This window comes from Condylura cristata, unplaced genomic scaffold (genome assembly GCF_000260355.1).
Source record: "Condylura cristata isolate star-nosed mole 26May11 unplaced genomic scaffold, ConCri1.0 scaffold00006, whole genome shotgun sequence".
Lineage (NCBI taxonomy): Eukaryota > Metazoa > Chordata > Mammalia > Eulipotyphla > Talpidae > Condylura > Condylura cristata.
The window spans coordinates 45317163-45334000 of NW_004567107.1; the positions used below are offsets into that span (position 1 = coordinate 45317163).

The following is a 16838-nucleotide window of genomic DNA, read 5'->3' on the forward strand; positions in this document are numbered from 1 at the left end:
AAAGGCTAAATGTTAGTTGGCCAATGGTAACAAGAGTAACCATGACAACCAAGATTTAAGAAACAGTGCTCATAAGCTAGACACACAACTGACACACATTATGAAATGACACAATATGAAAACATTTTAAGGTCTCTCATGATGAAGTAAAGGACTAACATGTCACTAAGTAAAGCATCCTTTGGTGTGTCAATGTCACATTCACTTCTATCCGTCAACCTACAAATTCCTGACACATTTAATTATATTCCAGGAAAAATTTGATAGTAAAGATATAATTAGGTTTTTAAAAAACATGGCATAAGAAAACAACAAATGTTCTTAATGGGAATGCAACATAATTTCACATATGAAATCAGTTCATTTAAAATGGAGTCTTCATTTTAGTGGTACTTATGCCTTTCATGATGCACACTGCCTGCAAATTGCATTGAACTACACAAAAATGTGTACAGTTGTATAATATACCATGAGTTAATAAAGTGGCAGGATGATTTATTCAAATGTCTTTTGAAAAATAAGGTGATCATAAATCTTTTTTCCAATAAAAGATTAAATACATATTCAGTTTTGAAAATTATAATACTCATCATTATAAATCTACAGAGCATGACCCATTTATATAGCTGGGCTAATCAGGTGAAGTATTTTATTATCATCCACTGACATGACAGATTTGTTCCTAGTCAGAGAGGTGCTGCTGCATGTGAACACACCTAGCTCATGCTCATTGACACTGGCACCTGTGTAACGGGGACTGTTTAAATCACCATTGCCTTGATGTAGAGCATAACCCGTACCTGAAAATAATTAATCAAAACAGCCTTCAAATGGTTGTGATAAACTGCAAGGTTATTTAGTGAATACACCATTGCTGGATTCAAGATATGTTGTGTACTTTAATGGCAATAAGATGTACCCCCATGTTGCTGGAATGTGACTTCACTAAGGTAATCCAATATCTGTGTTCAGATTACAAATGCACATTTAAATTATACAAATACACATAAAAAGTGAATAACAAAAACAGTGCTTGTTTTTAATTTTAGAGGTTTACCTGATGTGTCAGATGGGGGGGGGCGGAAACTATATATACATACATACATACACACATACAAGTGCACATGTGTGTGTGCATATGTGTTCCCAACATGCTCATTTTTAATCAATGAGATCATCAGTGCATCAGTACATCAGTAGTAAAAAAATATATCCCTATGGCCAAACAAGAACAACTTAATGAAAATTAAGTTTTGTGTGTATTAAAGGGATGTTAAGTATTCAAATGAGCAAATTTGATCCACTGCTTCCTAGAAATGTCAGCCTCAAACACATAGAAACATACTTAGTGCATATATCTAAATTTGAAGACATGTGCAACTATCTAATTTAAATTATTGATTGAAAATTTTATTATAGCTTTTGCTAGCAAAGATGAATATGATATTGAGTTATAGAGTAAACAAGTAAAGGGATTTCAATTTGTTTACACTAATTGACATGTAAATTTGTGTCCTTGTGTCAGTACTGTTTTGTGCCAGATACTTTATAAAGCACAGGAATATAATGAGAAATAAGATGAATCCTAAACTGGATGCAGGATGCCAAGAACATGGACAGTACTGGCAATGCAGTAAGTTTTAAAATGAAGATATACAGAAAGTGCTTTAAGAGCAAAGGAAAGGGACCCTAAGTTCCCTAAGTTCTACCCTGAGTTGGTAGAGAGGAGAGAACAAAAAAGAGGCACCAAGAATGTTTTCTTTAAGGTAGCACCTATGCTTATTTCCAAAGGATGAGTCAGATTTAGTCAGGCCAAGAGGAATAGCCAGGGAGTAAGAGGGGAAACATTCCAGACCAAGGGCACTACCCCCTCAAAGGCCAGAAGGCAGAATCACATTGTCTAGTGTGGCAGGCACTTCTACTTCTTTAGAACATCTCAAGATTTCCCAGACTATAATTCCTTGATGACAACATGCAATGTATGTAGGATTGATAAAAAAAGAGAAGAGTAAAGAAGCAAAGCCCTCAGAGAGCTAATGTTTTTGGAGAAGTAGATGTTTATATTTTAGATACAACTTCCTCGTGGTCTTCACACAAACATCTTGGGGTGGGGAGAAAATCACTCTCTCTGCAGTGTCTTCTCACATTAATGCAAGGACACTAGTGTTATCTTGATTGAGCCTTGGATCTTTCCAAATGCCTCCACTTCTTTTTTACAAAGTACTTAATAAATGTGCCATCTATCTTGAAATGCTTTTCTATAGAGCCATGTTTACATTCTATTTTAATTTTTTTATTTATTTTTTAAGATTTATTTATTTATTCATACAGAACTGAGGTACAGGCCAGAGATGTGGAGGGTGAGAGGATTCACCAGAGACAGAGTGGGGAGCAGAACAGGCAGATCGACAAAGTACACTGCTGAGGGGAGCAGCAGGCGGGTCAGGAGAGGTCTGCCGCGCCATGTGGTCACCTCCGGGGCAGGCGGGGATCGAACTCATGTGGAAGTGGCTTTAGTTTCTCAGTGCAGTGCTTTAACCCGCTGTGCCACCAGGGAGGGCCTATTTTTATTTTTTTTTATACAAATAATTTGTAGGTAGTTCTAGAACTAATGACTGAAAAGCATTAGTTAACAGATGTAGGGTATCGATGGGCATCTAAAAGTCTTCCTTCACTTTAAGAAATCTGTGTTTTGTGGCAGGCTACAAATTAAGGGCAATCTGAAGCCATATTTAAAAACATATACACTCACTGAATACAGACAAGATTACAGTGCTGATTCCCTTTCTTAGTCTGGCCTTTAGTTAACAATTTATTTTAATTTTCTGATGGTTCATAGTATAGAGTCCTCATAATGCCTCCATGACTAGTAGTATAATTTACTATCAAGGTAATATAGCTCTACAAATTTATAAACAAAGCCAAATGAATAGAATGCCATAAAAAGAGTGAGCTACTTCCACAGTAATATAATTGACAGATATAACACAAAATTTCCTCTAACAGCTGGGTAAGATATACTTCTTAAGATGGATAAACAATCCAGAGTTGCAGATCTATTCCTAATGCAAACAGTCTTGTAAGCAGTTGCCTATGATAAAAGCCAGTATTAAGATAATGAGTCAAAAGTATTTTATACTCATCCCCTACTAAGTTTTAGTTGCATACAGGAACATAGAAGTGAAATTCTATAATAAATAATGGTAATTCTGAATTTTTACCAACAGCCTGTGTTGTAAACTAAAATGCATATAAAAAGTTAAAATATGGATTATAAAATTAACTTCACTCAGAATTCAAGTTATAAAAGACTCTATTCACTGCCTACAGATTTCCTCTTGAACTGCTTCATGATAATCAAGAACAACATTGTTGGGTCTACTTGAATTTCAAGTCAGGAATGTTCTTTACTGCTGAAGCAAGCATTTCTATTTCAGAAGCACTTTCATGGGTCTTCAGATGGTTAGCTAAATATACTTAGCAATCGAGGATGTGTGCATTTTCCAACAATTGCATTAGACGATGCTTACATACGCACACAGGAAAATGCAGCTATTTTAACGGAGTCATAAAACCTTTAAATAAGATGCCTCTTTTTGCAGGATTTGAAAAACTGTAACTGGCTGATTTTTTCCCCAGTTACATGACAAGGAAAATTTAATTACAAATCTTAATAATCTTTATAAAGCTTTATAATCCTATTTTCTAACATTTACATATCTGATTCAGAAAGGCCATGTATATCTCTGTCAAGTGGCATAATTTAATGATAGGCAGATAATGCTGAATGGAACACATCTTTCAAAAAATAAGGCAAGCACTTTGTTCATTTTGAATAATCACAAAATGTCATGTGACAGGATCTAGAAATGTAATTGTCAGCAGATCTTTCTGATCTGTCACAGAGGATGTGACTACCTGAGTAAATATTGTATAGAATTACATTTCCAATCTTGGTTTTTTAATACTACATTCTCTTCTGGTAGCATGAACAGCAACAGGTTCCAGAGCTTACTTGGCCCACAAAAGATTGTAGTTTGGGGGGGGCATGTGTTTCTCCGCCATGTGTTCCCACCCTGACCTCGTCCACAAGACAGAGATCAAATACAACAGGTGCCTCACTATGCACACCAATGATGTATGTACTCAGATGGTAATATTGGGAGATATCAACTAACAGAAAATCTTGGCCTTTAGTCACTTGCTTTTTCAGCTATTTTATGACATGGATAATTTAGTGATGGGAGTGATCAGAAGAAAAAATAATGATGGATATTTCCTTCATTCTTTCTAGCTGTAAAATAGGATAGGCAATTTAATGGACTATGGTTATGAACTTACTTCTTTAATTTTTCTTTTTGTCACAACTCTTTCATCATGTTGGAATAAAAGCAAATAATGCCTCATAAGAGAAAGTTTCTTAAAGGAAGAATGTCTTGAGAAATGATACTTTTTTGAGTCAAGAAAAGAGCTTGTGAAAAAGAAGCTATTCCAGGAACATAAGAAGAGAATATATAATAAAAGTGTAGAAATAATTAAAGTAATCCAGTAAAGGAAGTTGTATGGGCAAGAAAAAGAAAGAAAAGATATAACTTTAGAAGACTAACTATGGAAACAATAATTAAATGAAGATAACCTCTCACTCTGAAGGTCAACATTACAAGAAAAATGAGGGGTAGAGAGAAGAGTTATTTTGAAGTATAGAGAAAAGAATCTTCATAGTAGCATTCTGAATTACATAGAATACATTCTGAATTACATAGATAGAAAATGGAAACATAAATAAAAGTGCATGGGAAAAATTGTGATTGAGGAAAAGAAAAAATGATTAAGAGGAAGTTAATACAGAATGTAATAATTCTAAATGTTAGAGAGACTATTACATATAATTTTATGTGTTTATGATATTTTGATTTTTTTTAAGCTCAGAAAGGCTTAAGAAAAAAAATAACTAATATGACATCTACCCAACTTACTGGATAATGATCCAGTTGAGAAAAATCTTACCTATATGTTAAGGAGGCAGAAATAAGAATTTAGAAGAATGAAAGATGAGAAAATTTAGGGTATACATTGTTAGTTGGTTCCTAATTATAGTCAAATACACTAAGATTGGTACTGGTGAGTATGAAGACTGAGGTCACATTTTTTAAAAAAGGAAAGTGGTACCTTACATCCCTTTGGATACAAATGAGAATGTGACTATTGTAGATGTTGAATAAGGATTAGAATAAGTGGAAAATATGATCTTCTTTTTTCTCCTTGTTCCATTATCACTTTTATATACATTTGCTATCTTGACAAACAGCTAAAGGAAAGAATCTCAGCATGTATGCTGTTAGACTTACAAAATGTACACAAATGTGCAAATATGTAATGATACTTCAAATAACATGTTGAAATCAAGCAATTCATCATCTAAAACATTCAATGAACACTTCCATGGAATTATCTGCTTCAGAGTAGAATAATGCTCAAACACCATGCAAAGCAGCTCAGAATATACAAGCTGGGCCCATGTTTATTGGGCAACAAAATCTTATCACAACTAAATGAGATGTTAAATAGCAGAGTCCTTACATTTTGTTGTACCTCTAAGGAAACATTTTCCTAATGATTTCTGGGATTATAATGAAATATTTTTACTTAGATCAACCACAGAATGACCCAAGAAAATCATCAAATCTTTCAATGCAGGACAGACCCCAATGATTGCATCAGAAATATTGGGCAAACCTACCTTTTGTAGAGAAGAATGGCTATGACAATGCAGATGATAAAGACTACCGCAAGGACAGGCCCTACAACCCAGATCAAGCCTTCTTCTTCATCTGTGATTGGCTGTGGATCCAGATCCATTGATACAACAGGGTCGGAATAAGGGCTGGTCGCATACATCTTCTGAGGAAAAAAACAGACTCTGTTAGTTATAAAATAATGGCTGTCTAGAGCTAGTCTTTAGTACTAGAAGATGCAGATTCAGTAGTGGATTCAGTTATGAGTGTGTGGGGCAATGTTAAAAAACAAAAAGAGAGAAGTGAAAAGGAGGACATAGAAGGGTGAAGTGGATCAAAGGGAAAATGATGGGAGGAAGGGAAGAAGGGAGGTAAAAAGGAAGAAAGGGGTAATGGTTATGCATCTAGGTATCTTAACAAGAGCAAATCTTTTATAGTAAAATCATTTTTGATGGTGAAATTAACTCTACAGATACTTTTTTATGGTATCGATATCTGGTGTATTACATGATCTTATGAAGTCTAAATTAGAAGTAATCAGTCACAAAATATTCATTGAGCATTTATATTGTGTCAATGTGTTAAGTGTTGTGCTAAAATCAAGAAACAATATAGTTCCAGCCCACAAGTCATTATTACTAAGTTAAGACTGAACAAATTGTAAAAATAAACATTTGATAGAGCAAAATATCACCATGCATCCAATGTTAAATTATGTAAATAACCCCTTAAGCCATACATTAGTTTAAAAATATGTTAAATAATGGACAAATTAAATATACAGCTTGAGAAGAGAAGCTTAATGCTCAAGTCATAAATTCAAAATGTACAAAATTGATATGGTTTCTAAAATATAGAAATTGTATGACTGAAAAAAGATTTAGATACACTCATTTAATTTTATTACAGTTATAGCTCAGGTGTTAGTATGCTTAATTCCAACAGATAAATGATATAGAACAAAGGAATGCAAATTGGTAGAGCCATTAAGGAAAATAGAAGTTTCTCAAAAATTTACAAATAGGGCCTTTCTTGTGGCATAGAGCTTAATTCTGAGCACTATCAACACTATGGCCTGAGTTTGATCCCAGACAGGGAGCTGACCCACATATGGCACAGAAGACCTCTCCTGTCTCACCTACTGAGCCCCTCAGCAGTAAATCTGCTTGCTCTGTTCCCCACTCTGTCTCTGGGGAAGCTGCTCACCCCCACGCCTCTGACCTACACCCCGGTTCTTCTATGAAAAATAAGTTTACAAAGAAATAGAAACACCATATAACCTAGCAGTTCTACTACTGGAAATGTATATCCAAAAGAAATGAAATCAGTATCTCAGAGAGATATATGTAAAAACTATGTTAACTGTATCATCACAATAGCCAAGACACAGAAACAATGTAAATGTTCATTGATGGGTAAATGAAAGGATGGACATGATATACATACACATACACACACACAGAGTGGAATATATTCAAACAAAAAGGAAGAAAACTCTGCCATTTGTGACATGGAAAAATCTGGAGGGCATGATTTTTAGCAAAATAAGCTAGACAGAGAAAGAAAAAGAAAAACACACACTATGATATCAATTACATGTTGTTTCTTTAAAAAGAAACTCAGTTTCATAGAAACAGAAGAGAATGATGGTTGCCAGAACCTGGAGCAAGGAGCAGATGGGGAGATGTGGGTTTAAAGGGCATAGAACTTCAAACACAGGAGATAGAAACTTCTATTTTCCTTAATGGCTCTACCAATTTGCATTTCTTTGTTCTATATCATTTATCTATTGGATGACTACAGGTGATAATACGTTATTGTCTACTTGAAAGCTGCTGAGCTCAGTCTCAGTAAGTACTCTTGCTGAGCATAATCTCACACCTCCTGTCCCTATAGAGAGGTAACTACATGAGGGAATGCTGATGCTAATGCCTTTACTCTCAGAATCATTACACAATGTACACTTTCAATATTCCTATTATATTTATTTTCCCTCAACAAAGTTGAGGAAAAAAAAATAGTGATTTGGTGAAGAAATGTGGACTGAAGTCTATACACTGCTTTTTAATACCCTACTTTCGCCTGTCTTACAACAGCATTCTCTCTTCACTTTTCTGTCCTTTTCCAAGAGACCAATCCACATCTGCAGTTGTCCCTCCTGAGATGTGACTCACTGCCATCTCTGCTCACTCCTAGACCACTGTTGCTCCTGTTCTTTCATGCGTCAAATCTATCTTTATGCAGTCCTTACCTTTCAAGATATCCTTTCCAGATTTGTTATCATTGATCAAACCTTTATGACTCTTTCTCTGACTGTCCTAATTCACTATGCAAAAAGCTCCATCCCAATCTTGCCAACTGATCACATGTTGTTGAATATACTGCCTTGTACTTCATCCTGCGCAATTATTCTTCAGTTGTATTTCTGCTAGTCTCTTATTTTCTCCCTTGTCTCCCAAGTTCTGGCATTAACTACCAACCTCTAAGCATGTTGCCTCCTGTAAAGTTTCAAAACTCAGAAAATCTGCCAAGTCCCAGAACTTTTTTTTAATCTGTTTCCAGACATTCCAAAATACATAAATACAAATTATGTCATTTCCCTGTTTCCCAGATACACCTGTTAACTTGTCAACTTCTCACATATTTCTAGTATCTAGGAATGAAAACCTACTGAGTTTATCTTATCAATAACCCTTATCCATAATTGAATCCATCCACCTTTTTCCATTCTTTGAGCATTACTTTTCATTCATATTTACCCAAATCATATGAAGAGTTCTTTTTTTTTCTTTATTAGACTTTACTTCTACTCTCTCTGATGATTCCTAAATAAAACCTAGCTATCTTAGCATTGTTCTTAAGAGCCACCACATTTTTTTTAAACATTCTTGCCACATACATTTCATCACAGCAAACGTCATGCTTCTATTCACCAAATGTTCTATTCTCTCTTTAACCCACTCACAAATTCCACAACCTCCTGCTCCTGAAATTCAGTGAAGCTTTAAGGCTTACTTAAATAACACCACTGTTGAAACTACCTCTTCTTACCTAAAAATAATCAGTCATTTCACAAATTTATGTTAACAATTTTAAAGAATTAAGTTGTTCTTTAGCCTTTTTTAATGGCATTCACCAAATTGTACCTTGGCATTTCATTTGTACAAAATGCCCTTTAAAAAAATAAACAAATCTGTAACCTTTTGGAAGGTGTATTGTGTTGGAATGTTTACATTATCAGCACAGAACTTTGCACTTAGGCAGTTCTCAGCAACTCTTTTTTTGAGTAAAATATTCATATTTTCAAATGGCTAACATTATCATGACATATTATGCTCACTTTTCTTTGCTCATGAGATATTATGCTCACTTTTCCTTGTTCAATAAATATATTTAATCTTAAAAATCTTCACTTAAATAAATTCTCATAAAAAGAAATATGAGTTCAGTAGACAACCTGGAGAATGCATGCTCTTATAAATGCTTCCTTCCCATTTTCGTGCCTGTGTCCAGGAAAGAAGTTAACTTTAGTTTTATGTTTTCTAACACGTGAAAATATAAAAAACAGTGTATTTCTAACTTTCTAACCTCTGTGTGTGTGTGTGTGTGTGTGTGTGTATGTAGATTTATACAAAGGACTTGGCAAAGATATCAAATACCCAAGAAACATGACTCTATATAATTGATTGTTTCGGTTTATGCTTTCCTTATGCATTCTGCAGGTTATAGTCATATTGGCAAAACAAAAAAAGTAAGCCAAAAATTGGGATTTGGAATATTCCTTCAAAAGTCTTTGAAACAATAATTGTGGTTAGTCAAAATGGAAATCTTAGCAGAGCTTTTCTGAAAGCACAGCATTTTCCAATTCAAATCAGGAAAACAGACTTGTGAAATATAAAAGCAATGGAACCAAGATAATAGCAGCCTCATGTAAAGTAGAATTTGTTCAGCGTATGGAGGTAACAGGACAGACCAAACTTTTGGACCTTCTAAAGCTAATCCTCTGATATTCTTAGCAACAACTTTAAGAAATGCTTCTTAAATGGAAGTAAAAATTTTCTCTATGAAAATATTAGTTCAGCCCTGGAGTAGCTAGGTAATTTATTACTAATCAGTCAAGACAAGTTGAGATTTACAAAAGGACTATACCACTGATAACATTGTATTATTTGAATATAAGTCTCTCCCATAATACAAAAACTGGTCTGGAAACGAAATAAAGAAAATTCTATCAAAAATGAAAATATTTTGGGGCAACAATCTACATTATACAATTAGTAAAACAACATGATACTCTAAGGGGAAAGGTGGACTCTTCATCAATAGTGACATATTTGAATACTAGTGGAACATTTGGAAGCCAGCAGACAAAGTCCTTGACAGTGATACCATCAGACTGCTGATCTGAGGAACTTTCTGTTTTCTGCTGGTCTTTCTGATCTACCTTGAAGCTCTGAACATGCTTTCTGAAATCCCCTAGAGTTATTTACATAAAATTATTTTCAAACACCTAAAAGTCATTTTTTTTAAAAGATATTTCCAACATCAGAGTCTCTTCAAAATCTTCAAGTAGAAAGAGACTGCATATCTGTGTATTAAAATTCCAGGAAGCACGTCACATTGTTTTCAAAAGACATTTGGTGCACAAAGGTAATGCAAGCAGAAAGGCTGCCTTTGTGTTTTGATTTTCCATGAGGGAATTCCTTCAGTCATTTGAAGAGAAACCCCACTGTACATGCTAACACCTGATGTGGAGAAATCTTTTGATAGATCACAGCTTCTTTATATGGGAAGTGACTGGCTCAACTGAGTTGCCACACCTGTCAGATTTAGGTGCTATTAAAAAGATAGGGTTTAGAATGTGTATATTAAATGTTAATGTGAGCTGCCACATCAAAATCCACCCTGCTTTCCAATTACAAATTCTCTCCCTCTTTTTTTTTTTTTAACATTTAAAGCAACTGAAGCATAAAAAGACTTAAGAGCAAGATGAATTACATAAAAGAAGACAACTCATTATTTAGAGTACCTCAAGAATTCTCTGTCTTATTGAATTATTTTCTAACTTTCTTGGCTTTTCACTGATAAAGTCACTGGTAAATTGCTATAATTAAAGAAGCCGCCTATGCTTGCCTTTCCTAGATACTGCCTGTGAATTTGGATAGAAAGCAGTGTGTTCTCTGGAAGTTATAGGAAATAAAATATAATTGTCACTAATCAATATTTTCAAGTTTCTGGAAATACTCTACACTGACTTACTGAAATTATTAGTTCCCATTGTGATCATAGGGTTGATGCCTAGCAGGTATTATGCAAGGTTTATTATCTTTTTTTTTTCTTTTCAAAACAGATCATTTTTTTGAATGATGAGGAAAAAGGTCCTGGGCATTGATGACCAGCGTCTTTTCTTGCTTGTGTCACCACACACAATCCAACTGGCCTGCCATATACACAAAGTCCATCTAAGCTCCTAGGATCTGTTGATAATAAAATCTCCAACAGTATAACCAGCAATGGTCAGAGTTGGAAGCCTGGAGCTGCACTTGAGTTAATGATAGATCACTCATGAGGAATAATTAATATACCTATGTATCTCCAAATGACCACACTCTGTGATCATTTGGGGGGGGGGGAAATGTAAAATACCATAAAAACAAATGCCATCATAATTAACTTACAGACTCTGCATGTTCCATCACTGCTAACACAAAGAAGACATATTCTTGACCACTTTGGAGCTGCTTGTTTGTAAATCCACCGTAATGTTTGTCATCCCCCAGGGTGAACTCAGTGGGAAGCACATCAAAGTGAGCAGCAATATATGGCTTTAATTCAACTTCTCTCCCATAACGAATGCTTCTGCGTTTCCTAGATATCTCCTTAAGCAGCTTAGAGGGAGAAAAGAGACAGAAAAAGAAATGTAAATAACAACAACCCAACTTATTATTGCTATAGTGGGACACATTAATCCAGGATGGGAAGATGGGAACCACCCAGACACAATTAGTTCATATCTAATGCAGCAGGTCAGCATCACTAAAACTTTGCTCTCTCTTTCTGTTGTGGGCCTTACTGCTAAGGTCAGATGCTGAACTGCTACTACAAGGTCAAGGCTAAATACACAAGGCAATCAGAGCCTTTACTGGAGTCATTACTGTCCACCCTAGTGAAACCCTCTTAATGGCCAAGATTGCATTATAAGTACTCTAGGGAAGAATCATCAGCTGGATGCATAAAACCCTGCCTTGTAGGGCTTATTATTGCTACTTAACAAGTAGTAAACCTACTAAACATTCAAATATGATCCAATTTTAGAGGTTAATATCATTTTACATTGTCTTTCCTGATAGCAATATATAGATGATACAAGTCCCTTCACATTATATAGACGAGGCAAGTCCCTTCACATCAAGTAGAAAGTCTAATGACCACTTTTTAGCTGACATATGTTAGACACTAGCACTCATTTAACAGTTCCTGGCTTTATGAGGGTCCTTGATTAACCATTGGGGTTATGTGTCCTCACATGTATTGTGGTATTGACCTTTTCTAGAATACAGTTCTCTGCTGTATTAGCTTGTCAGAGAGTAGGTTAAAATGAATGGCTGCTACTACCCAGAAGAAAACAAATATATACATGTACACATCAATTCTTTATCTATTTCAAAAAACAGCAGAATGTAAAATTATTGCTTGGGCATTCTACTGTTCTACACGCCCTTTCTTAGGAGAAACTTATGTTAATGAGAACTCATGATTATTGATTTCAAAGTGCTGTTCAAAGGCCTCCCTGGTGAGACAGGGGTTAAAGACAGAGCTATCAAGCTATCACCAGCCACTGCAGCATGAGTTCAATCTCTTGCCAGTAAGGGTGCTGACCCACATAGCACAGCAGGTAACCCCTGCCTGGTCTGCTGCTCCCCTCAACAATGTATTACAGTGTATCTACCTGTTCTGCTCCCCACTCTGTGTGGTGAATCCCTCACCCACCCCTTACACACATCTGGCACACATCTTGTGTGCATAAATAAATATATCTTTTTTTTTTTTTAAAGTGCTCTTGAAGTTAGGTCTATCTTTGCCCATTAAATATGGTATTTCATAGGGCTTAACAGGGCTAAGGAAATCTGTAGCAGTCTGGGGTACCTTCTGATATTAAAATATATATATATATATATATATATATGTATATATATATATCTCCAAAGAACTATGACTTTGTTTCACTATTTGTGCAAAAAAGCTTATATATCCTAGGACAAAGTGGAAATGGACTAATCCCTGTTTTTAAAATCTTGCTGAAATTTGGGTCCTATGGGTCATTAGAACAAAATTATTTGCTACTTTTCTTTTATACATGGGCATTACATAGCAAAATAACAAAGCAGTGACAACTGCTTGGCAGGATGAGACACCAGCACGATGTAGGCCAGGCTGGGTACGAGTGATGGCTGCATACCCCACGGGTGGCCAACACCAGAGCCTTATACTGGGACCCTCGTGGCACACTACAGTGTCTTCTACTCGAAAAGCCATTACTGTGTTTAGCTAGTTCAAATGTGTATCCTAGAAATACAAACATTTTAGGCTATATATACAATCTGTGCCCAAAATGTTGAGAAGTATATAACTTCTAATGTTCTAAAATTTTCTATAACCTTTGATTTTATAGATGTCCATAAACTTACATAAAATAGATACCTGTTTGTGAAAAACACAGTAGTCTGGGCAAAAATGTTTAGCCAGATTAGACCATCTAATGATAAATTCAGAGAGCTGATTAGTCATGCCCCAATTGCATAGTAATAGAGCAGGTTTGGAAACTTAGTGCTGACTTTCAATCCTGTTGTCAAATTTAGGTTTATTTATGACAATGATGTTAATAACAGTAGCTAACACTGATTAAGCACCTAGTAGGTGCTACACACTATCTTTGAGAGCCTTAGCATAAGTTTATTTACTTCTCCTAATAAACCTGTAAGATAGGATACTATTATCTCCATTTTATTAATACGGACATTTGGGCATAATAAAAAGTAAGAATTATAATTGGATTCAGTTGGTCAAACAAAATGAAATTACCCAACAACTTTTTTTTCCCTAACCATATTTTTGGTTACATAATTGTATCAAGGAAACAAATAACAACAGTTTGGCTAAATTGAAAATATAAATTTTTAAACTCATCCATATGCAGACATATATCAGAGTTTTGCGTGATGCATCATGAATGCATAAGAATGTGCATTTAGATTCTTTCTCCTGGATCCTTTTAGCAAGTTTTTTAAAAGTTCTGATGTCAAATAATCTATGCAGGAAGTCATTACAAAGGTGACTGTTGATAAAAAGTAAATGATGGTCTGTTACTTTGAGGACAAATGTACTGCAGATGAGCTGAATAGCTTTTTGAAGTTGGCTAATCAGAAACATTTACCATCAGTTGTTCATGAGACTGTGTCCTCTCTTCTACTTCACCGATCAAACCCACCTTGATTTTATTCATATTTCAGATGCAGGCAACTGTCATAATTCATCCATATCACTGTCATACCCATGAGTTCCTTTTGTTAGGGTTTCTTAGAAGACTTAGAAGAAGTACATTAGTATAAAATATTTGAGTTTTTGGTGTTCCTTAGATCCAGTGCAGCCATTCATTAAGGTCAAACCGGGAGCATCAACTCTGCCTGAAGCTTGCTCTAATCTCTATAAGAGATGACCTACATAAGCCCTTAATTAGGTCAAATGTGATCAGATGGCATCAAAGTTAGCCAGTACATTTAAGTTATAGCCACAAATCATCATGGCATTTTACAGAAAGCTTTTAAAGTACAATGAAAGTTTATGATATATTACAATACATGCCCTGAACTAAATATAAGTAACATTTTAGAAGTCATTGTGTCCAAAATTCATTGTGAGACTGCGAATGTCTGTTCTGCCCAGTCTGACCTTGACAACAGGAGCTTCAGACTATGAGTTGATGATGTGGGCCTTATCCCCAGAAAAAGGATAAGGGAATTGAAGAGATAGTAAATACTGAGGTACCTCCCTGGTGGTGCAGGGGTTGAAAACAGCACTATCATGCTATCCAGCCACTGCAGCATAAGTTAGATCTTGGGCCAGAGAGCTGGCCCACATGGTGCACCAGACCTCTCCTGTCTCCCCCAGTGTGTTTCAGTAGATCCACCTGTTTTGCTCCCCACTCTGACTCTGGTGAATCCTCTCACGCCCCCCCCCAAATTGTGACCTACACCCCAGTTCTTGTATGCATAAATAAATAAATCTTTTTTAAAAAGAAAAAGAAAGATAATATTGAGATCGATTCAGGTTAGAGAGCCTCTTTCCATTTTTATGGGCCTAGGTGTGAGGTATACATACAGAAACCCCCTTCAGCCACTATGCTGTTCAATGGTATGTTTCCACAGAGATGAATGATAGGCCTTCCTAAAAAAAAAAAAAAAATTTGGCCAAATATATTTAAGAGAGGAATGCTGCTTTGTCAAACTTGGCAGCACTAAGCTAAAGATAAAATTACTAAAATTCTTTTATTATCTACTGTAGATGGGGGCGGGAAAAAAACAACCTGCCTGCAGGGACCAGAAACTGGCTTCATAAGAAGAAGGGGAGTCCGCAGCCTGCTTTCCACTGTTCTCCTCCACAATAGTTACAAGATGGACTGGAGGTAATTCCGGAAGTTATATCAAGGGCTTTAGTTTTTTATCAGAAATAATTTTCATTTTCCAGTCAATGCGTATCTTATTTCTTCCACCATTAATTCTACAATGTGGTCTCAATTATATCAGTAAGAAAAGTGGGAAACAACCCATCCTGACTTAAAATTTTTAAATTAATAAATATTCTTTATCAAACTATTATACAGATTAATGCACCACAACTTGTGTGATGATTAAAATGACCCTTTTGTTATGGCAATGAGCAGCATAGACCCATAGAATTTAATTGCAAGAAAATTCAATGTCATATCTCTAGACTTTAATACATTAGCACTGCTGAACATTTTGGAGGTTAAAACCTGGCTGTGAAATATAGTTAACTTCCTATTACTATAAATGGCTCTAATTCTAAGGAAAGTTATTATTTAAAAAGAATCTAATGTCACTTGGGATTTGACTTTATTTCCTTGATAACAGTTAAAAAAAAAAAAGCAACAACAGAAACTCACAGATTCTTCAAGTTGACTTTGCATTTTAAATGCACTTCCAAATGTAATTCAGCTAAGAAGGTTTTTGTCGAATAATGAAGACTATTTTAGGGTTAACTTATTAGTCAGCTGCAAATAGAATCATGCCTTACTTTGGAATGCTTAGGAGAGGTTTGCTGATCACTTTGCATCTTCAAATGAAGGTTTACTATTCTCCAAATATCACAAAATAATGCTCTTGTTCCTTTATCATTCAGAAAAATAGTATCTTTATAACAAATTATTGAAAAACCTTATTGAAATGGTGTCTGACTTTATACCCCTCTAACACTCATCTAATCCCTAACTAATGACACAGAATCATTAACCGTGAATTTATCATCCCTTCTGCTCTTAACCTTGAACTTCTCATCCCTTCTGCACCTGATCAAGTTTCACTCAGAAGAGTAAAGTGGATGATATGAACCATACTCCTAAAGAGGACATATGTCTCCCAAAGAAGCTAACAGCCCTTATCTGTCAAATCATAGTCCTCTTTGTTCAGACATGAATGGAATAAGCATCACTTCCCTGGATTGCAGAAAGAGAATTTCTAATTTTCTTTGCTCTATTTGAACTAATTTGCGGTAGACAGAAAGCATACAGAAATAACAGAATGGGCTGTAAGATTGGACCTATGTTGCAAATAAACTCAATGAATTAAAATATCATATGTCCACAAGTGTGGACCTTGTATTTGCTTTCTGGATTCAAGAGGACAAAAGGGCAATGTGTCAAATAACAAGTTCTGTATTTAAATATGTGAAATTCAGCCATTAACTAGTTATGGATCTCTGGGGATCTGGTGTAACACTTTTGATAATTTTTCTTATCTAAATAGAAGTGTGCACTAGTTAGACCTTTAGTCTTCATAATATGTTCTCTCTTTCTTTCCTTCCTTC

General features: G+C 35.3%; 1 protein-coding gene across 3 annotated transcripts in view; it reads right to left on the reverse strand.

Moving 5' to 3' along the window:
• The window catches only part of PTPRD (protein tyrosine phosphatase, receptor type, D), a 1952036-nt gene that overhangs the window by 112176 nt on the left and 1823022 nt on the right, over window positions 1-16838 (reverse strand). For all 3 annotated transcript variants that reach the window (XM_012721366.1, XM_004677659.2, XM_004677657.2), the window contains 2 exons: window positions 11414-11623; window positions 5741-5901 (listed from right to left, as the gene is read on the reverse strand). In XM_012721366.1, coding sequence (XP_012576820.1) covers window positions 5741-5901; window positions 11414-11623 — 371 coding nt within the window. The remainder of the gene's footprint in view (window positions 1-5740; window positions 5902-11413; window positions 11624-16838) is intronic.